Genomic DNA, 27,972 nt, shown 5'->3' with positions numbered 1-27,972 from the left:
TGGCCCGTCAGAGGATCTATTTAAGACGCGGCATGTTCAAGGTGGTTCAGATATCAGCGCGCCGCGCGTAACAGGACGCACAGGATTATTATTCCGAGAGGGAATATATTCTGCCTTCTCCCTCTGCGGCACCTTATCGGTCTGATTGGCTGTTAAAGGCTCGTTTTGTCCAACAGGAGTAAGCTGGAGGAGAAATGACAGCGTGGCGCGGTCGGTTTGTGTGCTTCGTGGTGTTGAACGCAGCTGTGCGGTATGTGACGTCCCTGGAAGCGGAGCCCTCCGACTCTATTTTTGGTGAGTTGCCAGTTTAACCTCATCCACCTCTCGCATCAGCACACTTTTCTGCAGGACTTTGTAGAGTTTCTATCTGTTTCTTAAGTTCCACCAAAAAAATCGCCGTGAAAAAGCCCTCATGTTGGATTTTTTAAACATCAGGATAATATCAAATCTACCATATTTAAAGGAGACACAACCCGTTAACGCGTCTAAAGCTGTCTCTTTGTGTTTTTTTGTGTTTTGTGAAATCATCAGCTTCCACTAGCTGCAAATGACTCTGAGACCACATTTTGTTTCCTAAGAAGCAACAGTGAACAACTGTGCTGAAAACATTCAAGTGCCACCATGATAATTTACAATAAGGCCCCCCAAGCTTTTGTAAATGTCTCTGAGGCTCCACCTGCACCACCCCACCCCCCATCCAGAAATCCAGCACAGCTCCCAGTTGAGTCAGCTGACTGTATCAGGACTACATAAACTTACACAGATTATTGTCGGTGAGGAGGCAGGAACAAAGCTGGGAAAAAAAAACAGTAGTTTCTATGGAGCTCAGTCTGACCAAGTGAACCCACGTAACCCCTGAGGACTGAGTGTGTCTGAGGGGGTCATTTACCGAGGGGCCCTGAGGGGCCCTAAGGGGCTGAGCCCAAGAGACAGATTTACAAATCGCACCAAAAGCAACAGCCAGACAGTCGAATTTCTTCTTCTATTCATCTTGTCCTAAAAACCTCTTCCAGGTAACTTCCTCGAACCCTTGAGCGACTTGTTTCAGCACAAAGATGAAGCCCGTCAAACTGTTGCCAAATTCTCTCTTCGCAAACCGTCCCACCCCGACGACGACCTCTGCTACATCATTCCTGGAGAGGCTGACTCTCTGGCGGCCTGCACCTTCAACAGCACCTCCAAAACCTTCCTGGTGATCCACGGATGGACGGTGAGCAGAGACGCTTCAGCCTGTTGTGACCTGCCTTTAAACCGCCAACGGGCTTTGTTAAAAAAACAACAACAACTGTGACTGGTGTTTCTTTAGCTCATCAGCCTCTGGTGTCACGTGGTCATGCAACATACATGCTGTAGTTTACATGAAGAACATCTCAGGCGGCTTAGCTTTGACGACATGGACATTAATCAGGCCAACACATTGAGTTTCGTGTTTCATCTGTCACTTCAACAGTTGAGTGGTATGTTTGAAAGCTGGGTGGCCAAGCTGGTGTCAGCGCTGTACGAGCGGGAACAGACGGCAAACGTCATCGTGGTGGACTGGCTCGCCTCGGCCCAGAACCACTACGTGGTCGCGGCTCAGAAAACCAAAGCAGTCGGGCAGCAGATCGCTCGCTTCATCGACTGGATCGAGGTCAGTAGGCTAAAAATGTCTCAGGTGTCATTCAGGGGACGTCCATCGATACCCAGTCTGAGGAGTAGATGGCTTTTTACTGTCTGTTTATTTATCATTCATTTCGTTTTTGATACAAGATGAAATTAGTGCTACTTAAAATCTATAACTGTAAACACTGCGAGAGTAAAACATTCATTTTATTTACATTTTTCTAGGAGACCGCCAACATGCCTCTGGAGAACATCCACCTGATTGGCTACAGCCTCGGGGCTCATGTAGCAGGATTTGCTGGTAGCCATGCCACCAATAAAGTCGGGAGAATAACTGGTAAGAACACAATAACGTACAATCACACCTTTGATATTCTGGTCCGGTCAAAGATCAGTTAGTTATGAATCGATTGGTCTCTGTCTCCGTCTGCAGGTCTGGATCCAGCTGGTCCGGACTTTGAGGGGGAGCACGCCCACAGACGCCTCTCTCCAGACGACGCTTACTTTGTGGACGTCCTCCACACCTTCACACGGGGCTCCCTGGGTCTCAGCATTGGGATCCAGCAGCCTGTCGGCCATGTGGACATTTACCCAAACGGAGGCAGCTTCCAGCCGGGATGCAACCTGAGGGGGGCCCTGGAGAAGATCGCCAACTTTGGGATATTTGGTGAGGAAAACTTCACGTGCAACATCAGGAGAATTTGGAAAGACTTACTGTTTTCATCTGTGACCCTGTGGGAATTCTGTTTTGGCTCAATTCAGTATCTCTTTTAAGTAATTAAATCCTTCAGTTCAGCCAGTAAACCTGCTCCTAAACGATCAGGCATCTGTTACAGAGCTTACGATGCACATTTTTGTGATTATTAGTCTAAGCACAGAGGCTTCGGTAACACTGCAGCTACTTGCTGCTTGTTACTAATCTGTCTTACCAGTGAACATTGTTGCTGTCAGTTGTACAATGACCGCATTCACGCTGGGCTGAAAATAAACAGAGGGCCCCAAACATGGCAGAGAAAAGGTCAGCTGTAATATCACTCTTCCCTGCTGAACAGGTTTATCTCACCGTGTTTGTTCAGCAAAGGATTAAAAATGTAACATAAAACTGTACAACGAATTGTAGTTTTATGTTACATTTACATACAAGCAGATTGTAATTTATTTAAGAGGGCCGTGTGTAAACACATTTCCCTCTCTCCTCAGCTGTCACTGACGCAATCAAGTGCGAACACGAGCGCTCCGTCCACCTCTTCATCGACTCTCTGCTGAACGAGCAGGAGGCGGCCAAGGCCTACCGGTGCGGCAGCAACGACATGTTCGACCGCGGCATGTGCCTCAGCTGCCGCAAAAGCCGCTGCAACACGGTGGGCTACGACATCAGCAAGGTCCGCAAGGCGCGCAACGTTCAGATGTACACCAAAACACGAGCCTCCATGCCTTTCAGGGGTCAGTGGACTTCAACAACTCACGGCATAGAAACCTGCGGCACTATTTTATAACTGATATCACAACAATCCAATAGCTAAACCTTTAAACAAACTCAGACTCTAAGCTTAGTAGTGCTTCAAATCCTGGTTGCACCAACAGTTCACATGCACGTGTTTGAAGTTTTCCAAATGTTCTCCATCTCTCTGCAGTTTATCATTATCAGCTGAAGATGCATTTCTCCAGTAAGGTGAACCGGTCAGAGATGGACCCCTCCATCACCGTGTCGCTGTACGGAACAAAAGGAGAGGCGGAAAACTTGGAGCCTAAACTGTGAGCACATTCTCAATAAAAGATTAGAAAAGATAATTACAGCTTTGACTCAAAGTTATACGACTTGTAACAGTCGCACAGCAGCCCAAAATAAATCAGTGGGTGCGCCGCTTTAATGTTTCTCTCTGTCTGACAGAAAGGAGAAAATAACAACAAATAGGACACATTCGTTCCTGCTGGTGACAGAGGAGGACATCGGTGACCTGCTGATGTTGACCTTTAAATGGGAGGAGACGAACGGCTGGTCGGCGTCCAACATGTTGAAGATGGTTTCCTCGTGGTGGTCCGGTGACTCAGACAGCAGCAACATGGAGGTTCACAAAATCCGCATCCGAGCTGGCGAGACCCAGCAAAAGTAAGATAACCTGGACAAATACTTTACCATCCAATTTTCCATTAGCAAGAAGTAAAAAAAAGCCCTCCATTGTCCTAGAATTATTTGTTTAACAATGAATTACGAATTTTCCTTTTTCAGGATGGTGTTCTGTGTAAAAGACGCCGAAGCTCAGAACTCAAAACAAGAGGTCACGTTTGTTAAATGCAAAAATCCGTGGAGGACAAAACCACAAGGAACTCCAAAAAGGTGAGTCAGACTGGATCTTACTGCTTATTAGATTTTTAAAATGACTTTAAATGTTAAAAGATAACAATAAACATTGTCTTTGTCTGTAGAGTGACGCTGGAGAAGCACTGACATGGAAGAAAAGGCCCAACCGCTGAAAGCCCTCAGCTCCATCACAGCACTTAGTAAATAAACACCGGTAACTTATTTTATTTCTCAAATCATCCAAAACACTCACCGCTATGTACAGATGGACTGACATTTGTTTGTTATTTAAACAATGTGTATGTAAATTCATGCGTAATATTTTTGTAAAAAAAAAAAAAAAAGAAGTTGTTTTTTATGACTCCTCCTTCTCATTTCTGTACAAAAGTTAAATGTCATTGTCTTTGTTGATGGATTCAGTCAAATGCACATTTCATATTTATAGCACTGAGAAGAACAATGTCCTGAAGACTGTTGCCACCTTTTTAAGGTGTTTTATGCAGAAGGGTACATGTTTATTATCTTTATATATTATCCGAGTAACGCATAAGCTAACGGAGCATTCACCACTGTGGCTCTCAGCATGACACGTGACTGTTGGAACCAAATCAGTGTGCCTTACTTTAAACACTTGCTACAACTAAGCTGTTGCAACATGACATTGTCTTAACTTTGTTGCTGTTTTACTTTCTTTATTCTTTTTTGACCTTTACTGAACTAACTAAACATTCAATCGATGGTGTTTCAAACACCTGCCTAGTTTTTTCTGATAACGTGTCTAAACTTAAAGAGGCATGTGGTGATCCCGTGCTGAGGTAGAAGGCACAATTAATCTCAGTGTTGTCGCTTTTGTTGTCTGCGCATGAGAAGAAGTTCATAAAAACATTTCCAGTGAGCACGATGGAAACCACGGGGCTTTAGAGATCGGTACTTTAATCATTGTGACTTCGTTTCCATCTGGAGGAAATGCTTCACCTTTGCACTGAAAACAGGAAAACGTAGATGAACCATGGTGCTTGCACAGTAAATTTTATGTAAATGCCATACTGATGTTAAGTTTTATAATACTGAACACTGTTGGTTATACAGTTTTACCTCTGGATGAATTTAATCTGTAAAATATGGATTTCCATGATCTTTTGTACGTATTTGTAAATATCACTTAGCTGTATAAATCCTTTAATAAACCAAAACTTCCTTTTGAAGGGTCATTTTGTGTCCGACATTTAATTTAAAGCTGTAGCAGTTCAATGATCACAACTTCTGTTTTATCATGACCTTAATTATTGTGCAGCCAATTGTTGTTATTTTTTGTGTATTATCAGAGAAATGTGTGTTTGATAAAAACATTTTGACATTCTCACATCAATTTTTGATATAAATATCCAGGAGCTGTTAAACTTTTCAAAATAAAGTCCCCAGTTTCTTCATGTCCTTGCAGCTGTGACGTCAGTATGTTTGTATGAGTGTGTCATGGTGACACACTCATACATTATGATATTTAATTCTAACCTTTGTTGTATCTTATGTCTGGAAAGCAAATCAAAGTTTCGCTACACAAAGTTGGATTTTTTTTGTGCGTGTGTGTGCCGGAAAAATAAAACTATCTAAGAAGTTTGAAAAGAACATTTGAAATATGACGAGTGAAAATCCCTTTTTGTTACTATGAAATAAAAATTGCAGTGCAATAAGCAAACCGCTTTCAGGTAACTGCACAGAAGTATTCAAACCAAGAGAATGTACTGTAGAGACTCAAACCACTGTGAAAAATGAACTGTAAACAATTAGTCTCTGAGATAATAAACATATCTGCTGTCCCCTTTTTAACTTAAACATCAACTACTTATTCAAACACATGAGGTAATGGGAGTTTCCACTTGGTATGTCAACCCCATGTGACAATATTAAATTTGATAAAGTCACTGTCATGGACAGCTGGATGTTAATCTAGGCTGAAATTAGTGCTCAAGTTCAAACACAACAAGGACACAGCGGACTAAAAAAAGGGCGGTGTGCTCCAGTGACACATCATCGTACTGCTGCAGGCTCCACACACCGACCCACAAGTCACACATCATGTTGTAGAGCACCCTTTGAAATGTAAATAAAGAAGTCACACAAGGGGAAGACGTGACACAAGCAAAATGACGTAGAAAAATATCAGGCGTGTCCTCACCAGTCATCTGGGAAACGCTCGCTGTTTGAGATGCTGAGCAAAGTTTACTTTACTTTTACTTCAAAGACCCGGATGAATGAATCCAAATCTACTTGTGTATCATCATGAGGACAGTTTCCCAGAAGGCAACATGGGTCAAAAGTCAGAGGTCACTCAAGGTCAGAGGTGTCAAGGCTGCGGCCGCAGAGGCAGATCGTGCAGCCCATCACTGCAGACAGAGTCAGGATGGCCAGCAGGATGGCCCACCAATGAGCCTGCACAGACAGATGAATCAGTTACACTGCTTTGGATCACTGCAGTTGACATCAGTTGTTTCACACATCAGTGACACAAGTGTGGTGGAAAAACACAGCGGTTCCCGAAGCGAAGGCTCTTTTCTGCCTCTGGTGAGGCAGACGGCTGATCCTTGTGGCGCTCTTGAACACAAATGGGCATTCCTGATTCTCCACGCTGTGATGAAGAACCGACCCTCAAATGCAGCGACAACTTAAACAGTGAAGACAGCTGAACATCTTGATGGGAAGTTTAATAAACTCTGAGCTCGGCTGCAGATGCAACCTCAGGCGGACACCTGCTGTGTCATTACAAACACGACTTCCTCAGCTGCTAAACAGCTGCAACAGTCAGCTGTATCAGTGCAGCAATCCGATGAGATCCATCTATAACTTTAACTTTAAGACCCAGAAACCCTGATTATAGCCAGTTAATGTTAAAAAAAAAACATCACAACATTGAATTTTATACAACCACAATTTTTAACCTGAACCTGAGGAGACATCCCTGAATATTTATCTGTATTTCAACTTGTGGCATGACCTAAATGACAAAAGCTCCATATGCGAATGCTGAGCATGTTACCTAACTAACGCCAATGCTGCTTACTAGAATGACTTAAATTATAAATTAATTTGTCTCCATGTGTGATTTCTGAAAAGGAAATAAAAAGTATTTAGATTTATTTACAATACATTTTTCTGATTCAGCCTTGATATAGACAACCGTTGTGGAAGTTGGCAGTAATTGATGCTTTAAGATTTCAATATTACTTCCATCAGGTCCCTTTTTATACTTTGTGACCTGTCACACAGCCATCGCTGAGCTCTGTCTAACCCTTTAATATGGGTGATAGAATGAAAAGCAAGTTCTGCGGCTGCCAACTGATGCATATGCTTCATATGCCAGTTAGGAAACGCTCACCTTCATCCACTCTGCCACATCATTGAAGTCCTCAAAATGGAAAAAGGAGTTCTTCAGTCTTGCGATGGGTCCGTCTGCGTCCAGCAAGCGACAGACGTGGAATTTATCGCAGTAACCGCGGTTTCCAGAGCACGGAGCACCACCAACCAGGGGCATCGCCTTTCTGTGAAAGTGGCGAGACAGCACAGAGGAAGCGGTGCTGGCACATGTGCCAGGTTCATCTGCCGCAAACAAAGAAAGGAAGAAACAAAAAAAACAAAAAACAAAAGAGAATTAATATTTGTATCGAATTTGGGAATTACTACCATTAAGACACCTTTTTTCTGCAAAACTCAAACACAAAAGCAGCAGCAGGTCAAAGCTCCTTTACAGAACTGCTAATATCATTCCACATGCATCAAATGGCCGCTCCTGTTCTGTTAATGATGTCGTGTAATGGAAAACAATTGTCTGGGCTTAACTTCAGTTTAAATTAACATCAGTGTCGGGGCACATATGGGCATCCTGTGGTTACCGGGCTGCTGGCAGCACACGTGGCATTTCTCCTTCATGGAGTCTCCTGGACAGTCGCACTGCTGCATGTGATGCTTCACACACACAGACTCTGCACAGACCTGCAGAGAGAAGCAGACACACTGATGACGGTGGAGGCCTGCATTTAAAATGTTTGGCCAAAACATTTTTCCATTAAAGAGCAACCAAACCGGTGTTTCTGACATCAGGGTGTGTCAGTATATGGTGACATCACTGGTGGGCGAAATTAGGCCATACTCAGTTGAACCAGCATTGAAAGTGTTCTGTTTTAGCAGTGTTATGTTTCTTTTTAAGAATTATTTCTATTGTGGTCAGAGAGGATGAGAGTAAACAGGGAGAGAGAATGACCTGAGGCATAAATACCTGGCCAGATTCAAACCAGGGATGCTTTGATGGCACACACGAGAAACCATTCAACCAGCGCATATGTTTCTAATAATAAATTTGATTTGTTTCGTTTGTTGTTTGTTTATGTGCATTTTGCTGACATATCATGCAGCATATTACAATGATGAATAAGTTCTCTAAAGGCTATTTACTCAACTGTTTTGGGAAAGTTAAAGGGTCACGTGTGTTTTTAGAAGTTCTCCCTGTTTTTCTGTGTTCTTTTGATTTTATTCGCAGAACAAAAACACTCATTGACACACTGACCGTCAGTCAGTTGGCATAATTAAAAAGGAATTCAATTAGTTTTCTTGGATTATTATAATCAAACATGTCTCCAAAATGGCATTTGTAGTTCTTATGTTCCATATTTATGGGGGGGTGAACACATGTATCAGCTCTTGAAAGTAACACATGATGGTGAAATATTCATAACTGGAGTGAATTTTTCTTCAGAGGGCAGTTCTTCATCTGGAGTTAATGATGGTGCGTATTTGGTAAAAATTAAAGTTTAGTCTTGCAAATCGTATAAGATGTTTTCTCAGTAACGCTGTGTTGTAAAATTTGTTCTTATTTTTGTTCACAAATACCACAATTATCAGCTTTGGGATTTAGTTCTTTGCAGAGTAATAATAAAATGAAAACTGTCTGCAAACAGTTGTCGACAAAATGAAATGATGAAATTTCCCAACATTACTCTCATCAGTGGGCTTTTAGAAAACCACTGATTTAGATTCCAGGTGGAAAACTGCAACAGTTTTGTCATCTGTTGCTTCTAAACACACTGGAGCTTTTCCTCTGTGTTGGGTAAAGCACTTATTACACTTTGACTTGGTAGATGTGTTGGCCTCACCCCATTCAGGCAGACTCGTGTCCCCTGGCTGCAGACGGTGAAGTTGTCCTTGGCGCTCGGCCCGGGACAGGCTGGGGACAGGCCTGAACACACGCTCTCCCTCTGACACTCTGTCTCCTCATCACAGGTCTCACTGGCCGGCTTAAACCCGCAGTCCTGACTGCAGCACAGGCCCTGACTTGGACTGATGGATATCAACAAAACAGGCGGACAATAAGCTGAGTGCTGCTTCTATTAAAACTAAACAATGGCATTAGATTGCATGCACACTCTGATGGTGTGTATGTTTCTGTGTACAGTACCTGCAGACTTTACCAGGCTTGAGGTGACACTGGACTCCTACAGGCTCTTTAGCACTGTAGCAGCAGGGATCTTTGTCGTTGTGCCCGACATCACACTCCTCATCTTCCTCTACAATCTGGTTCCCGCAGATGGGCCGATCGCTGACTGGCATAAACACACACACACATACAAAAAGTCAAAATAAGTTATAATTATTAACAGTGATTAATGCACTGTGTAAATATTTGATCCAGACAGGTGCGCTCTCAGATCTCTGCCTGCTCACCCACAAAGCAATCGTCCTTCTTCAACTCCAGGATCGCGCTGATGTGTGTGATGCTGCAGTGGGACAATTTGTCGTTGTTTTCACGCACCTCATCTGTGGCCTGAGGGAACATCAGGTACCTGCCTTTACCACTGGTGGAACCAAGGTCCCCGCAGTTAGAGCCTTCATCGTGCTGAAAAAATATAGAAATCAACAGTCAAAGCTTAAGTTTTGTTTGATACATCACGTATATGCACTGGGTGAATGGAAATGGAAACAGCAGGCAGAAACAGGTGATGTAATGTAAGCTGAAGCAGTTTTTTTTTATTGTACTCACAGATGGTAGAATTAACTCCATTTAGTGTCGATCACAGTAGCCAGTTACAGGTAATTGCAGAGAGCAGGAAATGTTTTTAGTAATGCGCATGGGGAATTCAAAATTATGCCATAATTACAGAGCTTTCCTGACTATAATCTTTCTTATAGTTTCAGATGCAGCATGCAGCTTTTGGACAAAGTCAAAAGATTTCTCTGGAATCTGATGGCCTTAAAGGAAACATGCCGTGACCCACATGTGGAAGATCAGGGATCGGACGAAGCGCTCCTACTGTTTTTCTCAGGTATACACTGGTTAAACATTTCCTAGAAACCCTCCTTTCTACATGTCAGCACATTGAAGATGGTTTTATTAGCAGATCCTGGATGTCAAATTCACTTGATGTATGGAGATACCAATGCGAATGATTAAAGGGAACATGTGCGTTTGTGTGTGGGTGTTCCTGCGCCTGCCTTCTGTTAGTTTGATGGATATAACGAGCACAAATTTTATGGTGCTCAGTATGTCTGTACAAAATCTGTGGTCCAGGGTTTGGCAGCTATTGTTGCAGTTTCTTCAGAAAAGCAAAACTATTTTCTTAGCGTTATGCATTCTGTTCATCCCGTTCAAAAGTTTCAGCCATTGGCCTAAAATTAATGTGTTGCATTGTTTGCTATCATTTGCTATTTTTCTGCAACTGACAGTCCAAACAGCATGAAGTGTCAAGAAAAAAACAACACCCAATTATGAGGAAATATCAGTTTCTATATTTCTGGTTTACTGCTTGAACACATGTAGCAGTTATACAGAAGCTGTCACCACAGATGGCCTACATGGACTTTCACTTTCTTATCTATATTTTATGTTGTGGTTGGCATTGAGTGTGCTGTGTTTTGTGTTGTGGGTTTACCTTATTTTATAATTTGTTGAGCTACTGTTGACTAATCAGATTGATTTGTCAATTCGCAAAGGCAGAAATAGAAAAATCTATTACTATAAAAAAGTACTTTTGTTGAATAAAGGAGACAATAAAAGAAAAGGGGATGATATATAGTAAAAATTGTCCTGGCCAGCAAATAGTGCTAATTTTAAGATTACTAGAAGAAGCACTCTCACCAGCTGATTAAAAGTCTACTGGCAGCAATCAGACAGCAGTACATTTGTCCTTTATGATCACATGATCAGGAATTAGAGATGGATTAGGAACAGCGACAGAGAGATGGTCAAAGAGACAATAACTCCAAAATAAAGAGTCGTGTGGTGCATCAACAACAGAGCTCCAGGTATCTGCAGACAGGACAGAGGCTGACAGCAGCTGTAAAAACTTAAAAACTTTATGATATATATATTTAATAGGGTTAATATCCTGCTGGGCTGAAGGAAAATCCTCCTCAGGGCGTCCTGTGATAGGACAGAGAGCAACGCGTCATACTCCTAAAGCCACGCCTACCGGAAGTGAAACAATCGGCGGCACCATTTAAAAAACGCTGTTCAGTAACTAGCTTCAAACATTTTTTCATCATGTCAGATGATTATTTTAACACAGTACGGTCTTTTTTCGTTGTCCCATCGGTTTGCCTTCATTTTCACGGAGGAATGATCCCGCTGAACGGCCGGACGTGACACACATCGATATTTACATCTACCTGATGGAGTCCCCGGTAAGATCAGCATTTAACCTGACAGAGATCATTTCAAAATAGCTTTTTATAAAATCTGCCCCACTTTATGGGGTAATGGGGTAAAAACCTGATTGTGTTTGTGTGTGTGCTTCTCATTTCTTCACCGGTCAGGTTTTATCTGGTCGGGTCGCTCCTCTTACCTTGGTGTAATACAAACTAAGCTATAAATAAAAAAATATATTGAGGCTTACAATAAACATAGAAACCTCCGAAACAAGCCAGATCAATTTCAGGCTTAAAAACACAACTTTCGTAAAAAAAAAAAAAAATTAAATAAAAATTGTAAAATAACAAACACGCCCACTTCCGGTTTGAGTACCGCCCATTAGGAGTATGAATACGGATACAGATAATGTAGATGGTTGAACAGATACAGATACAGAAAGCGGTGTACTCGGTCATCCCTAGTTGCTATGACGGTGAAGTGGTCGACGGGGATTGTTCCAGCAGCCATGATGACCCCATGAGTTGAAATTCATGAAAACAAATGCAGAGGTTGCACAGCTGGATAACTCTTCCTCTGTCCTGTTCCTACCTACAGCTCTTACCTACCACACCACCCACAAAACTTAAGTGTCTCTCCTCAAGTGCATTTATTTAAAGGAGAATGAAGCATGCCTTTCACAGGGCCTGCTCCATCCTGGACACCAGGATGGAGCGGGAGAACTCATGGTGGTTTAACTTCTAAAAAGCCTGCGGGGCCTGACATGGTAGAACTAATCTGTTCAGAGACGCCCCTTTGGTCAGAGCAAGTGTGAATAACAGAAGTGCACGAAAAGGAGATGGAGGAGTGCAGCTGGCATTTCATGCAGTAGGACAAGGTTTCAGGTGTTTGAAGCTGTCACACAAGGACAGGGGAGCATGCATTAGTGGGTATACATATGCTATGTGTCGATAAGGGGAGAGTAGTTTGCATGGGTGTGCTGTGAATGTACCAGTAAACATCAATGGTATCTGTTGTTTAACTCTTATTTGACCTTGTCCAGTGAGATTGAGCTGTGGGTCCAAGTAGCACAGACCGGTAACTGAAGGCCAAGGCCTCTAATGCCCACATGGGTGAATCATTCACAGACTTTGTTCAGGTGCAGTGCAAACAGCCATGTTTGCTAAGTTAAAATCTGATTCACAGACATTTGTCATGTTCAATTATCTCTTTATACAACCCACATGATCTCATGTAGGAGCAACGGGATTTAAGTCCTGGTACTGAGGCACTAAAGGAGATTTATGGAAAAAAAAAAGGAGTGTGCAGTTTTGTGCAGTGCCATTATTAGTTTGATATGATTTTCTAAAAAAATTTCTGTGTTTCATGCAGATGAACGCGAACAGGGTGTGGCGTTGAAGGACGGTGACTGACCGGAGATCCCAGGCTGTGGCCAAGCTCGTGCGCAAAGGTGAGTTGCACGAATCGAGCAGGCAGGAACTGTCCGAAGTTTTGAATCGTGACCAAACCGGTGTTCAGGGTGGCGGTCTGGCCGTTTCTCAAGGTGGTTTGTTTTGAACATACTCCGCCCCAGTTACCTGAATAACACACACATGACAAATACAGTTCATATGGAATGGATGAAAGATGAAGCCAAATGGCCAAAAAATACACAATTTTTTGGATTTATTTTGTCTCCATGCACGTGGCAGAATTGGTTCCTTAAGTTTGTTATATATGAACAGCTGGATTTCTTTTAGGTTTTTTTTTTTTTTTTTTTTTTTTTTGAGTCATGGTTGGGCTGCAGTTCCAGTGTGCAAGTATGTCTTTTATTACATAACAACATATGGACACACATGTATTCAATGCATGACTTGCACTGGATGGGGTCTTTATGATTTTCAGGATATTTAGGCTGGCATATTAAATCACCTTACATATGTTGCTTTGGCTTAACCAGTCCAGTTCTGCTTCTCTAATAATTTAAAAACAAATTCAAAGCATCCTCTACTTTACATTTTGGTTGGTTTATGTGTTTCACAGTTTATAGTTCACAGCAGGTGCTGCAAGCCTTTGATGGTGGAATGAGTAACGTGTCCTGATTGTCTGTATTTTCCTCTGCAATATATTCCTGAGATGAAGACCTGAAGAAAACATACCTATTTGTCACTTTGCAGCACGTTAGTTGGTTGTTTGGTTGCATAACTGACCGTGTGTCACTGGAAATACCTTAAACCAACAATGTTTTGCTGCCGATCTTTTATCGGCCACTGTATGGGGAGGTGCAGACAGAAACACCAGCAGACCTGCTGAGCTTCTCTAGTTTCGCATCAAAGAACCATTTTGGCCTGTAACAGCCTCCATTAGCTTTGGGTTTATGCAACATTCCTGCTGACAACAGCTGGCCACATTCACATGCATGGCTGGCTGGACTGTGACGTCATCTCTCAGCCGACCAGCCAGAAGACGGCTTCAACAGAAACTGGTCCTATTGGTCCAGCCGAGCACCTATGACACGGTTCATAGATGATCTTCAGTCTGTTTTTGACTTTCATGCTACAAACAGGGTCAGTCCTTGTTTCAAGGAGGATGCAGCCCAAAAATACCGAACCTCTTAATCTGTGGCCAATAAACGCTCACATTCTCCTCCTTAGCCATCATCATTTTTCATCAATGCCACCACAGTTTCGACCTAATCAGCTTCTGTGGGAGTAATACCACGAGCCCACCCTGTCGTTTCATTGGCGTCCTTAGTTTGTCTATTTCAGGTTGGACGTCTCTGCAGTTACAGTCATGTGACTTTTATGTAACACCTCTTACACAATGTGGTCAGCAGCAGCAGCGTTTTAGGTGCATAAGGCTTGTGAGGTGAACATCTGTTACATGTATTCAGCACTGTTTCAAGGAAATCTGAGGTCACTATATGTCACTAAGGACTGTGGGAAACGGTTGTGGGCATTGGGATCTTCCAGTGGCATGTTTGTTGTTACACAGTGGGCGTAACTGTGACGTCCAGGAACGGTGGAGCACAGTTTGAGGTCAAAAAACAAAATCAAATGTGCCCCCAATGTGAACTGTTGTAGATGTAATGAGGGTGCAGTGGGCATCGTATGTCAGGTGAAGGGGGCTGAAAGAGACAAAACGGAAACCTGAGACTACTTGATCTTTTTGCATGTGATCAGATGAGTTGTCTTGGAAAATCAGACTTAAATTTTAAAGATTTAGAGAAAAGTTGAAAGGCCTTGTCATTATTTTCACTTCTCCTCAACACTTAAAGCCAAAGGAGAATCCTTTGGTATCCACAAATGGCCAAGAAAAGTCCCCCCAGCCTTCAGCATTCCAATTTGACCTAAAATGGCCCCCCCGATGGGCCATTCAAGGAGCCGGGTTTCCTAGAAAGAGCATTGCCTGTGCTGTGGTTTTTGGCAGCAGAGAGGGGCTACGACTTTGACCCCCCCCCTCCTCTTCACTACAGAAAGGAGCTGTTATGAAAGACTCCTATTATTGGCTCGCTGGATAAACACGGTCTGGAGAAACAAACAATCCTATGGATCGCCTGCTCACTCACACACAGACTCATATAAACAGAAACAACACACACACAATCTAACACCCACTCAAATACACATAGTAGCTCATGCTGCTTCAATTAACATTGTAAACAGAGGTACACACTAAGGCGCACACACACACACACACACAGAAGCAAATATTCATTCATTCATTTAATATGAACAATGAAACAATAGTAAAGGAAGTACTGTTTGCTTCCATAAACATACAAGTGGAGTCAAAGTGTCCTAAAATCACCTTTAACCACACAAACAAGCAACGCTCAGTTCTCACAAAACTACAGTCGCACACCTCTGATCCTCAGCCAACAATACAGTAATAATGTCACTGCATCGTGACTTTCCATCACCGATGGCTTTGTTTCCAGTGTGTGGAAGGTCACTGACCTTCACATTGTAAATTTGAATGGGGATTTTTCTTTTCACAGTGTTATGTGAGAATAATCTGACCTTTCCCCTACTGAAAAACAAAAGACTTAATGCGTCTGGAATGCAGCTCTGGGTTTTATTCAACCTGCCTGGATCTTATTCTTACAGTTCTGAATGATTTTACATCAATGTCTTCAGCACCAAAAGAGACGATCGGTGCGATGACAAGCAATTTCACCATCTTTATGCAGGGCTAATATTGAAACCATTTATTTAAGAGTTAATCCAAAAATTAATTCAGTGTGAAACTATAAAATCTAATTCCAAATAGAATTGGATATAATTCATAACAGAGATCATGAAAAATAACTGGATTGCTCATCCTTATTTCCACCAGGGCTTTCTGAACTCTCTGAAATCAGCTTTGAATGGTTGCTACTTTCAAACCTTTTATCAGATTACACTTTAATAACCAGAATGAAAGTCACACGTTTGCCACCAAAATATGAACTATAATTCAAATCTGGACCTGATTATTTTTGATGCTCTACTCAGAATCCCCAGCTTTAAAAATAACAAGGCTGAGAAGGTCTGACAGGTTCAGATGTGTCACGAGCAGAAAAAGTAAAACTGGCCAGTGCAGTTTCCTGATTATTTTTTGTGGATTGCTGAACGGCCAGACTGCTTTCAGGACAGGCGTGTGTTCAGATGAATGCTCTGTTTACCACATTGATTATCTATAAATTGAGGTTTGTTACTCTGCAGTGACTCCAGGCAGCACACTCAAAAGCCTTTTAACAACACAAAACAAATTGTGTGGAAAATTACTATCTGCTTCTCTGTTGGGTCTCCGGAGAAGAAGGAATTTCACTGGTGGAAAAGCTTGAGCCGTTTGGGCCCCAACCCCCCGGCTCTCCACTGATGTACGAACACACAACTTAGGGGAGGAGTTGTGTGTGATTGATGGGGTTGTGTGTGTGTGTGTGTGTGTGTGTGTGGTGTGTGTGTGTGCGTGCAGTGCACCCTCCTATAGCTGGGGTCTTTGAGTTTACAGTGCTGTCACTTCAGCCTAATTACCCCGGACCCTGATAAACTGGTGGAAGTGGGAGATGAACATTAACCATGTTTCTCTGGATCAGTCACATGACACCGAGAAGGCACAACAATATCACTACCACAATACACTAAGTGTGTGCGCGCCTCACATGAGGTGTCGCCATGGAGATGGTGCTGTGGAATGCAGTCGTCAATCCCTGCTAAGATGTCTGAGTTGTGTGTGTGTGTGTGTGTTTGTGTGCATCCTACGTATGTGTGTGAGTGTCAAAGGTTGCTTCCTAATCACATGTCATCGTGGTGGTCTGCTCACACGCCCCTCAGTTTAGCCAATCAAAATCTGCTTTTCAGACAATGTGATAGAAACAAACCAGAGGATCCTCCTACCTTGAAGATTCCCACATATGTGTCCAACTTCCTCAAACTCAGCAGTAACACACACACACACACACACACACACACACCAAAACTACCTGACGTTTGGAGAAAAACAGTTTATTTATTTTGATATTTTAGTTCTTCTGTGGATTATATTTGTAAAAATTACTGTATTTAGTTCATCAAACAATTCGAGTGACCAACTAAGTGTAAGTTTTATGAAAGGTTGTGACCACCATAAAAAGTTCTTCCTTCAGTTTGCTCATTATTTTGTATCTCTTATTAACGGTATAAAAATTCACTATCAACTCACGTTTTGCTTTTGGTCTCTCAAACCAAAACACTGTTGTACAACAAGCCTGAGATGGATGCTGTTTAGTTCCTGCAGCTCTGTGCGACTGTTAAACCACTAAGGTCAGCTTATGAGGCGCTTCGGCAGCTTCAGCACATCACTGCATCGTATTGGACGGTGCCACTTAAGAACTCGTGCACATTTGAAGATGATACTTACGTTTCACTTTTCTTCAAACACATTTGCGTTTTTTAAACAGTGCAGCTGAATTCACTGCTTGGCCTCACATATGTTATTTGTGTAGCTTTTTATGATGTAAAATGAGAGGAACACTTTGGAGTTGTTTATTGGGTACTCATTAAAATGGCCACTCACTCATATTGAAATCATACAATTTAATTAAAGAAGAAGAGAAACCTCTATTGTGTTCTCCTCCCTACTTTGAGCACATAGACCCCTAGTACAGCACGACATCTCTATCCCTATTTTACATGTGCTTTCAATGTGGGGTGCAGGTTCAGGCCAACACATGCGACCCACTCACTCACCAGCCTTGCCCTCCCAGGCGAGTCCCAGCATGCCGCTGTAGTCTCTGTTCGTAAGCAGGTAGGACAAGCAGAAGTTGCCCCAGTTGTTCTCAGAATACAGACTTAACAGTTTCTCAGGCCCGATAAAGAGAGGATACAGAGGGTTGTCTTTCTCCTCCTCAGTCATCACCTGCAGAGAGAAAGTGAGGTGAAGCGTCAGATCAGATATCTGAGGGAGAGTTTGTTGGACATGGGAGCCGGTCCATGTCGGATTCTTACTGGTTAAAGAAGAAAAGACATGTTGGCAGCACAACAATCAGCATACACCCACAATCCACTTCCCTTCCCCAAATCCTCCCCAAATATTCATTTACAGAAAGAGATTATGTTTTTGCAGTAAGGATCAGTGGAGCTATCAGTGACCCGCGTCTGTATTTTGGGACGATATTGTTGTTGTCCTGGTGCAGAAGGATCTTACTCTGAGGGATTTCACTCTGAAGTTGATCAACTTGACTCCATCAAAGTCGACTTTATCATAGATGTCATTCACAGCTTGTATGTAGGAGGCCACCTGAGAAAGAAACAAGTTTATGTGGGAAAATGTATCATCAGTGTTGCATTTGTGATCATTTAGATGCTTGTTGTGGCTCAGGTTGGCACTGCACACTAACACAAAGACAGACAGACAATTTAGACAACCACAAAACAGAATTTTTCAGCGAACCTATCATTTAACGGTGTTGGGACACCGTTACACCTGACTCTTGTTGAACCGCTAATCCTGTAGTGCCCACACATACCATGTCAGGTAATCTGTAAAGCAACGTTATCCGCAGGGTGTTTCCATAGTGGGTGGCACTGGCCACCACACATTAAGAGAGACACGTGAGGACCAGTCACATGTAAAGGCCGGGGAGGACGCACATAGACGGCAGCCTGCCGGGAAATTTCCACTGATGTAAAAATATATGCATTGGACTTTTGAGCTACAGAAACAAGGTCAGCACACCAGCATTTTGTCTATTTACACTTAAAGATCACATCATGGCATCATGCCATATTTTCTCACCCCGTACAAGAAAGGTCTGGAAGTGAACCAGGGACAACAGCGAGTGCTGGTGTTTGTAGTGGAAAGAATCTGAGGAGGGTGAGAGAAGATGATGAAAGGACGGACAGCGGGAGGAAAAGCTCCAGAGAATAACAGCTTGGACAAACTTACTCAGTCATTAACTGACCTTGCTTTGACTCGAGAGAAATGTAATTAATAAATAAAAAACCTCACAGATGTGAAATAGATTTCACAATACAAAATAAAATGCAAACCCAAAAATGTAACTCATCCCAACCTCACTCAAATCGTGAGAACATGAAGCTGGACTAATTGGACGGACTAAACATCTGTCCTAATAATTTCCGATCAGCTATGGACTGACAAACTGTTCTTTGGTTTTAATTAAGAGCATGTTAGAAATGCTTCGCTGGATTCTCACATCGATTGGTGGCTAGAGTCAACATCAGGCCAGCATCCCTTGTGACCTCTATCCCCAGGTAGCAACGTGGAACAGAGAAGCAAATCACAGGTGTGTAGCATATTCAAGCACACCAGCATGCAGCCACCTTTTCACATGAGAGCTGACTGCAGGTCGACCGTATCTTCAAAACGAGCTGTTTTGTTGAACATTTTTAACTCTATATGCTTCAGCTCAGCCTTAACATGACAGTTTTACAGCTCTTGCCTCTCGCTGGGAAGAAGAGATGAACAGGAGGTGCTGCTGGCTCTGGGCCAAGTGTAAAGGCCTGGCACGGAGCCTTATTTGGCCAAATCTCTGCTCTCCATGTGTCAGAGAACAAGACGATTCTCAACCTTGTCTCTGCGGCTGCCATGTGCGATACCATGACAGCTGTGCAAGTCTGTGCAGGGCCCCACACTCTTGGCTCTTCATTCAGCCTTGCAGCAGCAAAAGCTCGGCCCTTTATATGCCTTGTGGGTAAATAATACACGGATGCGTAATGATGTGTGTTCATTTGGTGAGTCATAAGATGTTAATTATTAAAGGAAAGCCAGCACCAAAAAGAGCAAAGTTTCAGTGATAACCAAAGTTTCTGCTTTGGCTGAACAAAATGTTTTTTTAATCAAATTAACCCTGAAATAATTTGAGATATCGGATGACAAGCTCTATCTGACATTGCATACTGGTGCTGCATATTAGTAGGGACAGTCACTGATTTAGGCCTGGCTGTGTTGGATTACTTGAATGGATCTGTTTTCTGTGTCCAGCGTCAGGACCAAAAGCTTGGAACTGAATCATGAGACCTTTGATTGTGTCACCATGTACCCTGATTTCCGGACACTAGATTCAGGGAGACAGACAAACAGAGCCAGATGTCTTTCTGAACAGCCCAACAAAATGTGCAGCTGTATTGATCGATAGTGAAATCTTGGTTCAAGTGTATATCAAACGTACAACATCTAATCTTGAAGCTAGATGATGTTTGGAGATGAATCACCTGAGCAACAACAGCTTCCACAGACTTAAACTTCTTGAAGTAGAGGTGGTCGGCTTGGATGTGGAGTAGGCAGCTGTTCTTTGACTTATCGACCGTCCTCTTAGACCGGCGTGCTGTTGCCTCCTGTGGAGGAAAATTGCAGGGACACGAGGAGGGGATGACAAATCTGATGGATTCATTGTTTATGAGGACATACGTTGAAAGAGAGCTGATACAACAGAACTTGGACGCTCTACTAGGAACCACATCTGTTCAGAACATTTTACATAACCAAAGTGGAAATGATTTCTGCTGGCAGGCATGTTGTTAAAAATGGATACGTACCCGACTGACAACAATGGACATTGGGACCACCACCTTGTTGGTCAAAAGTTAATGATAAAGAGGGCACCCAAGGGAGATATTAGCCAAATAAATTTGGCAGATGTTTATTCCGTCATAGCTGGTTTTATTATTTTCTTACAGCACACTCGAGGTTAGAACTTATATATTTATAAATAGGAGGAAAACCCCCTTCTATGTTTGTTGTGTCTTTGACTTTATTCTGTTAGTTATGTATTTTCCTGTCTGTGACTCAGCTGGCAAAATAAAAGTGACTGCTCTCATAAGTTAAGCCATTTACAACAAAAAAGACACATTGGTGAATTTCCTCAAATAAATCTTTCCTGGTTCAGAGTTAATTGGCTGTAAATGCTTTTACAGGGAAATTACATTTTAGACTGATAGGAAAAAAAAAAGAAAAAGCATTTCTGTTTGCTGAGTTGGAGGCTGGACTGTCCTACCTCTTTAGGTCCCAGGCTTCGGGCCAGGACATTTAGTTGCTCTGCACCACAGAAGCCATCCAGTCCAGGTCTCAGAGGTGGCAGGACTTGGTAAAAACAAACAAAGACACTTAAAATACAGACGTGTTTAAAACATTTTATTAACTTTCATTGAGTCAAACACTTTTAAAGATGCAGTGGCACAAATATGCAACAACACAATGACTCATCCCACTGTAGACATATTGTGTCCAAAACAATGAATAAAAAAATTGAACAACGATCAAATATGAAGTTTGGTTCAACCCACTGCTGTTGCTTTTCTTTTTTTTCTCTGACCAAACAGGATATTGTGCATAGAAACTCATAAATAAACAAACCTGTAATTTGGATTAGATCCACAGTCTGGTCATGAGGAAATAACTTGTTTGTTCCAAAATTATTGTCGCAAATGGAATACTATGTATGTTTAAACGAGGCCAATTATTCAACAGAACATACTGATCGATTCAACAGTAGGACATTGCAACTGAAATGAGCCAGCAAACAATAAACAGTCTCACTGACCTAGAATTACAAAATGTTTTGCAAAGAGGGTCATGTCACCTTTTATCCAATATTTGTGCATCATGGAGTCAATTTCTGTTTTATTCTGCCATTTTTATTACATTTTCTCAGACATTTCAAGGTATGAATATAATTGGTAGAGAATACCTTTACTATTGAAGATTTTGAGAGATTGATTTTAAATACAATATACTACATGTTTATGATAGCTCCTCTATATCTGCCCCTACATGATACAGTAAGAAGAGAAGAAAGTGCAATAAGTCAGGCAGAACGAGGTGGTGAAGGCATGAAACAGACAAGCTTGCCCCCCCGTTACTACGGTCAAAAATATAAAACAGTAAGTGCAGAAATGATTTTAAGTCTGTTAATTTGTGACCGAAACATGCTCTCACCACGGGCAGAGGTGCACTCACATTCTCAGACTCTTTATAAATAGAGGACCCACATTTGGAATTAGCACAGCGGTAAGGAGTGGGAGTCGCGGGACAGCTGGTGGAAAATGCTGTAATAGATGGCGGTGTGATTTCACAAAGCCAACATCACCCAATGCAATTTGCAACAGCTCAGAGACAGGCTGCCTCGTTCAGATTGATGCAATAACGATGAGGTGCAGTCACGGGAGTAGTTTCATTTGCATAAACTGGCCCATCGCGTTGCGCTTCAGAAACCAGAGAGATCCACGAAAAGAATGAGATTTGTGGCAAAAGAGTGTATCAGGTATTTTAGTGTGGAACTGTGGAGGAATCTGCATGCATCTGCTGGAAAGGTTTCTTAATTACGCAAAATTATCAAAACCATAGGTTTGACTGGGATTGTGTGCTTGGCCTAAAGGTCTAAGACTCATATCGAGAAAACAAATTATTCCATTGATTTTGGGAGGAATGGCTTTAAATTCCAAAGTTACAGTCAAATCACATGACATAATAATCACTTGCACGTGTTATTTGCAATAATGAGAGTGACAGAACTAGGCAATGCTATGCAACTAACTCCTGACCCACATGAACTTCAAGGGGTAATGAAAAGTGTGTGAGTGAGTGAGCGTCCAGAAGACACACCAGGATAACATCTCCCCAAATCGGGCATGAGCCTACAGAGACGGAGACAACACACGATTGGATCACACCATGTTCCAAAAGTTCTCCAGCCAATCATAAACCTGCAATTCATTCTAAGCATGCTATGAATCGGAGGCGGGGGGCTGTTTGGGGGTGGAGGTGGATGTGGAGGCCTGAATGTCGGGCGTCGAACTTCCAGAAGATTTATTTCCAGCTCTTTCTACTTGCCCATATGTGCTCTCTATGTCGCTCTCTCAGCTTTTCATATTAGACCAATGTTGCTGCAATCATAATTTGCTCAGATGAAAATGTCAGTAATTGAATTGACTCCCCATCAAGCTCTTTTAGTTGTAAACAGCTGTACATTCAGTAATGATATTAAAATAAAAAGGACTTTTCTTTTAGTTTAGTTTGGTCTATTGGTGTCCTGGGGGAATGCACTTAAAAAACACATTGAATGTTGAAATGCCCACTTTAAATCAGGATAGTTGTGCTGCTAAAATGGAACGTTTTGCAAGAAAGTTTCTGCCTAAGCACCCCTTAAGTGACTCTTGGGTCAGGCCAAGTGGTCTCCAGGCACCCATGTAGTTGGCCCAGGTGCTGCTGTGGTTGGTCTAAGTCCCACTGAGTGCCTCGTTGGTTTATTTAAATGTAAATGAACCTTTAACATAAAAATTAAAAAGCAGTTACTTTAAGACACTGCTGCAATACAGAAAGTTCTGCCAGTGTTCATCTGAGCTGTTACTCAACCACCCCCTGTGCTTTTATAACGCAATTCGGCAACAAATGTCATTAAGAAATAAATGAAACTTAATTTACATAACCGAGGACATAACTGAGAATTTAAAAGCTTTATGGAGTGTTTGAAAGAGACAGAAATTACATATATGGCTCATTACATATGAGTGATGTTGCCATTCAGCACATTTATTAATCTTTTGTGTATTGATTTCATGGAGGTCATGAAGTAAAGAATATATATGCATGTATCACAGCTGTATGCTGGACCTTGATATATAAAAGGAACATTTAAAGGCATCAGTTTTTCTTTCAAGAGGCAACTCTTACTCCAACACTTAAACATAAAGAGGTTAACAGCGATATTTTAAGTATGTGCTACTCTTGATTTATCTGTGAGGTTAATAGTTAGCCTTTTATAGAAGCGAAACTTCAAGGGCAAGGTCACATGGGGTCTAACTATCCCACACACGTTAACAACATTGGCTGAGACTCTGAAACACATGAGGGATACAGTTCAATCGGTTTAAGGCTCAGACTCAAAAACGGGCACAGTCTACAGAAAGTGAAATGAACTTCCTTGTCCGTGTATCATGTTTTGGGAGAAAATCTGTTGGGATGAATATGAGAAAAAGTTGCAGCACATTGGAGCTTACAGAATCTTTCACTACGTTTTATTATCTTCTAGGATTTGAATGAACAATTTTTACTTTAACATGAGTTTTGATTTTAGACACATTACACATTTTTTTGAACACCTTCTCAGTACGTGCTATGGAAAAGGTAATTGCCTCTTCCTTCCTTCCCTCTGTGTTACTGTACAACAAATATTTTTCAAGTGGCGCATCGCTTGTGTCACTCTATTGTGTCAAAAATGTTTACAACGCTACGGCTGTTCTCACTCGGTGAAAACTGCGCCAGCTGTGTTTCTGTCATTGTGTCATTATGCCACTGTATATTTATAGCATAATGGGAATCCAGGGTCTTGTGTTCCAGATCTGATATCCTCCTTTCCAGAGAATAGAGGGGTCCTCATTCAACTTTGGTAACACTGTGATGACAACCACAGGAAGTGGAAATACATACAGGAGTGGGCGCATTTACATCAGCTCCCCATGTCCTAATTTACCACTTTGTATGGAAGCATTGATCGTTTCCTGCAGATTGCTAGCATGTGGAAGAAAGGGCAGGATTTTGTCAGGAGCCATGTTGCCAGAGTTGTGAAAGGAAAGTTGAAGGAGGCGTGTTGAGGAAGGCAGCCAGGAGAAGAAAAGGAGGTGTGTGTGTGTGTCTGGCACAATCTGTGCTATATTTCCAAGAAGGGTTTTCTTGGAAATAATTGTATACTGATGCAATTGTGCCTGAGGAGCCAAAAAAAAAGACAGACACCGAACACAGACACACACACACATACATATGCACACAAACGTATGACAGCTAGCATCAGACCAAATGATAAAGTGTTATAATTCAAAGCCAGCTGGAGGTTCATTTTAATCTGTCATCATAGAAACTGCCTCCATCCAAGATCCTAAACATGCTCCTGTCCTCATGTCCTTTCTGTTTAGAAACTCATATCCTCATAATTCTCCTCCTGCTCCTCCTTTTTCTTTTTCATACCTTCCTCCTAACTGTAGTCAGCGCCCCCCCTCCCCTTTTCAAAAGTCACCCCATCTTCAGCCTATCTTTTCTTTGGCTGGTGCTCAGGGTGGGTCCTAACATCCCGTCGGAGCTCCAAAGAGACTCTGCTGTTACTTTATAACTGCACTCTTAAGGGCATGGCTGGTTCACTGACCCCTAATGACCTCAGTTTGTGGCAGACACTGAAGCATATGAGAAAATGCACTGAGGATTAGTTACCAGGGAGGAATGCATTTAGTTGTAGTCATTTATCTTTTTGTGAGCCTGCCAAGAGGAGTCCGCAGAAGAACTTTATGGGAGATCTACTGTTGCTTGAAATTTCTTTTTGAGCTCTTGAGTTAATCGCTAAATGGCCATGAGAGGACAGTTCAGGTTATGATGGGGCATTCGGAGCACTTATTTTTTCACCTGTGGAGCAGTGTGAAGCTGAAGAAGTTTCTGAAAACCGTTTTTAATGCGTTCAGAAAAACAAGACATGTCTTACCCATGTCGTCCTCGTGGTAGATTATGGAGTGGTGATCTGTTTGGTTGTTGGTGTATCTATCAAGAGGCTCAATGAGATAAGTTCCGTTGTCTGTGTGGACGGTTCCCTCAAACTGACCCTGTAACACTGAGCCATGACAGGATGAACCGTGTTGACCTGCAAGTCGAGATAGATGTCAGGGTCAGTGAGGGGGAAGAGAGTGGAGACAGGATGTTGCAGAGAAGGAGGGACAGACGGGCAGAATAAACAGATAAGATAGGGAGAGATTTTTAATGATTAGAGGCAGCGCTCAGACATTGCAGAAATGGAAGAGGAGCGGTATGAAGCAAGAGAAGCGAACCAGCAGCCTCGCTCTAATTTAGTCCACTTAGCTGTGTTCCTGTGATTTCACCAAATGAGTTAGGGTTTATCTCAATGTTTTTTTTTTTTTACGAGATTAGTAACGTAAATTACAGTAAAGATGGTTTAATTTTCCTTTGAATTGAACTAATAGCAGAATATCTGGGCCGAGGTTTTCTTGCCATACCTACCTTCTAAAGTTCCTGAGTATATGTGGGAGAGGTCAGCTGACGTAGACCCATTTTCATTAACCACCATGAAATTTTGGGAAAACACATCTGCATTTCGCTTCAAACGCAAACGGAAAGTTCTGAGGGGGGGAAACAAAAACACAAACAGCTGTAAGCAAAGCTTTGTTTTTTTTTTTGTACGTTGGGTCAGGTGCTGACACAAAGAGCTGCAGGAATGTGAAGTTACCTGTGAAAAGCAACAAAGTCCAGCTGTATGGTATGGTCCTGAGGTCGGGTCGATCTTCTGGCTCTCAGGTGCATCCTGTGAAGATCCTCCCGGTCATACGATAAGCCCTCATAATGCTTTATGTACGGACTGATGCCACTCACAGCACCTGACATCACCACAAGAGAACTATTGTTTTTAGTCCATGATAGATTAAATAGTTTTATCTGCTATGGTTTTCTGGTTTATCTCTGTTGTGAAAATTCTACTTCATCATCTGAATAAAGGATATCATCGAAACAGCTGCAGCCGTCAGATAATAAACGGTATCATTCAGCCCAATGTGTCCTGATACTGCACTGGGACACCAAAGGGGAGCGCCGACCATCACGATTTATGTTAACAGCGTCTCACATCATTAAATAAAGCTTGATGCCGGTGAAATAACACTGTTCCTTTGAAGGAGCTATTTCTGCAGTGACATTTAGAGCTCAGTGTGCTGTAACTTAAGAAAATACATGAACATTTAGAAAAGAAATCTGCTGCACACACACATAGCACAACTGACAACAGACACGACATCACAGCAACAACAGGAGCAACAGGAGCAATTTAAAAAACTCATTTTGCATCATTTGCTTCATTCGTGGTGGATATAAAAGAAGTAAGCTTCATTCCTCCACTTGCCACGACCTGTTGAGAAGAAGCCACTTTCTTAGTTTGGATCTCTTCTTTCCTTCAGCTGAAGTTAGCATGCTAACTAGCCCACCCCATCCTGTTCAGATCTTGTCACTTTATTATACCAAGTCGCTGTAAAATCCATTCTCACTGTGCGGTTGAAGAGCTTCATAAGACTGATAGGTATACCTGCTAATGCTGAGGTTTGCTTTGTATCAACAGAAAAAACAGCATTTTGTTTTTATTCTAGGGTTTAACACAGACTGTTGATATTCTCCTTTGTTTCGTCAATGATTTTCTATCAGCTACGATACAGAATTTAAAGTAGCACATTGCAATGGAAGATAAACACTCTGTTAACCAGTGTGATTAAAACTACCAATAATTATTGGATAACCAGGTGAAACCGTTCATTACTCTGCAGGGAAAGTGCTGCATCCTGGGTAAGGTGTACTTTCTCCCAGCTGCCCCTCCTGAGTGATTCACACATATTTAAACCTTTAAGAAACAGCTATATGATTCACTTCTAAGATAGCTAAGCTTTCTGCTTACATCTCTGGTGGGTCTGGTATGAGGACGCCTGTTCACGGCATTACTAAGAGGCAGGTTGAGTCATGCCCAGAAAACAGGAGCTGAGTCCACCACAGCAGCTAAAAATCACACACACACACACACACACACACACCAGGATGGTGTGACCCTGACAGAGAGACTCACATACATAGACAATATGCTGCCACACAACTACAAACATGGATACATACTGAATAAGGGTGCAGTGTGAGGAAAGGCCTCTCTTTGGGATACACACACACACAGACACACACACTAATCTGCAGATTTCACCACCACACTACCTGTAATCCATTCGACCAACAGCAGCAGCAGCCAGTAGTGTTGAACCCCCATCATCTCCTCATTGGCGGGTTTTTGGTTTTCCGTGCCCCCCTCACAGTTGTCCTCTTCTCCTCCTTCACTCAAGCCTGCCTCTCATTTTCCATCTCTTTTTCTCGTTCCATCTCCGTTCAGTGGTCTCATACCTGCGGTCCCACACTGGAATGTGAACTCGGAAGCTCAGTCAGAACTCGGCGT

At 42.3% G+C, this 27,972-nt stretch overlaps 2 protein-coding genes across 3 annotated transcripts; one reads left to right on the top strand and one right to left on the bottom strand.

The window, feature by feature from the left end:
• The first annotated feature begins 69 nt into the window (after positions 1–69).
• lpl2a (lipoprotein lipase 2 a) lies at positions 70–5,338 on the top strand. Its single transcript, XM_029500852.1, has 10 exons — positions 70–294; positions 1,014–1,210; positions 1,451–1,630; positions 1,828–1,939; positions 2,036–2,269; positions 2,803–3,045; positions 3,237–3,357; positions 3,494–3,712; positions 3,833–3,940; positions 4,030–5,338. The coding sequence occupies exons 1-10, from the start codon at positions 195–197 to the stop codon at positions 4,049–4,051; spliced, it is 1,536 nt and encodes a 511-aa protein (XP_029356712.1). The 5' UTR covers positions 70–194; the 3' UTR covers positions 4,052–5,338.
• Positions 4,025–27,972, bottom strand: LOC115042555 (disintegrin and metalloproteinase domain-containing protein 10). Of its 2 annotated transcripts, XR_003840683.1 has the most exons (16): positions 27,738–27,972; positions 26,224–26,371; positions 25,998–26,116; positions 25,468–25,623; positions 20,998–21,083; positions 20,216–20,338; positions 18,186–18,278; positions 17,729–17,897; positions 12,951–13,114; positions 9,617–9,788; positions 9,351–9,495; positions 9,049–9,232; positions 7,792–7,891; positions 7,278–7,498; positions 6,081–6,334; positions 4,025–5,995 (listed from the first exon to the last, which is right to left on the bottom strand). XR_003840683.1 is itself a non-coding variant. In XM_029500850.1 (15 exons), the coding sequence occupies exons 1-15, from the start codon at positions 27,790–27,792 to the stop codon at positions 6,230–6,232; spliced, it is 2,040 nt and encodes a 679-aa protein (XP_029356710.1). In that variant the 5' UTR covers positions 27,793–27,972; the 3' UTR covers positions 4,026–6,229. The 2 variants fall into 2 exon arrangements, 1 of the variants encoding a protein (XP_029356710.1); XM_029500850.1 differs by having other exon boundaries at positions 4,026–6,334.

The sequence above is a fragment of the Echeneis naucrates genome, chromosome 4 (assembly GCF_900963305.1).
Source record: "Echeneis naucrates chromosome 4, fEcheNa1.1, whole genome shotgun sequence".
Classification (NCBI taxonomy): domain Eukaryota; kingdom Metazoa; phylum Chordata; class Actinopteri; order Carangiformes; family Echeneidae; genus Echeneis; species Echeneis naucrates.
This window is presented reverse-complemented; position numbering and strand designations above follow the sequence as displayed.

Excerpts from the sequence above, each read along its gene's own strand:
- LOC115042555 (XM_029500850.1), bottom strand. The coding sequence starts at position 27,792 with ATGATGGGGGTTCAACACTACTGGCTGCTGCTGCTGTTGGTCGAATGG. Across the intron at positions 20,339-20,997 it reads GAAGCCTGGGACCTAAAGAG|GAGGCAACAGCACGCCGGTC; the intron begins GTAGGACAGTCC and ends TTTCCTCCACAG. Across the intron at positions 9,233-9,350 it reads AAGCCTGGTAAAGTCTGCAG|TCCAAGTCAGGGCCTGTGCT; the intron begins GTACTGTACACA and ends GATATCCATCAG.
- lpl2a (XM_029500852.1), top strand. The coding sequence starts at position 195 with ATGACAGCGTGGCGCGGTCGGTTTGTGTGCTTCGTGGTGTTGAACGCA. Across the intron at positions 295-1,013 it reads GCCCTCCGACTCTATTTTTG|GTAACTTCCTCGAACCCTTG; the intron begins GTGAGTTGCCAG and ends AACCTCTTCCAG. Across the intron at positions 1,211-1,450 it reads TGGTGATCCACGGATGGACG|TTGAGTGGTATGTTTGAAAG; the intron begins GTGAGCAGAGAC and ends TCACTTCAACAG.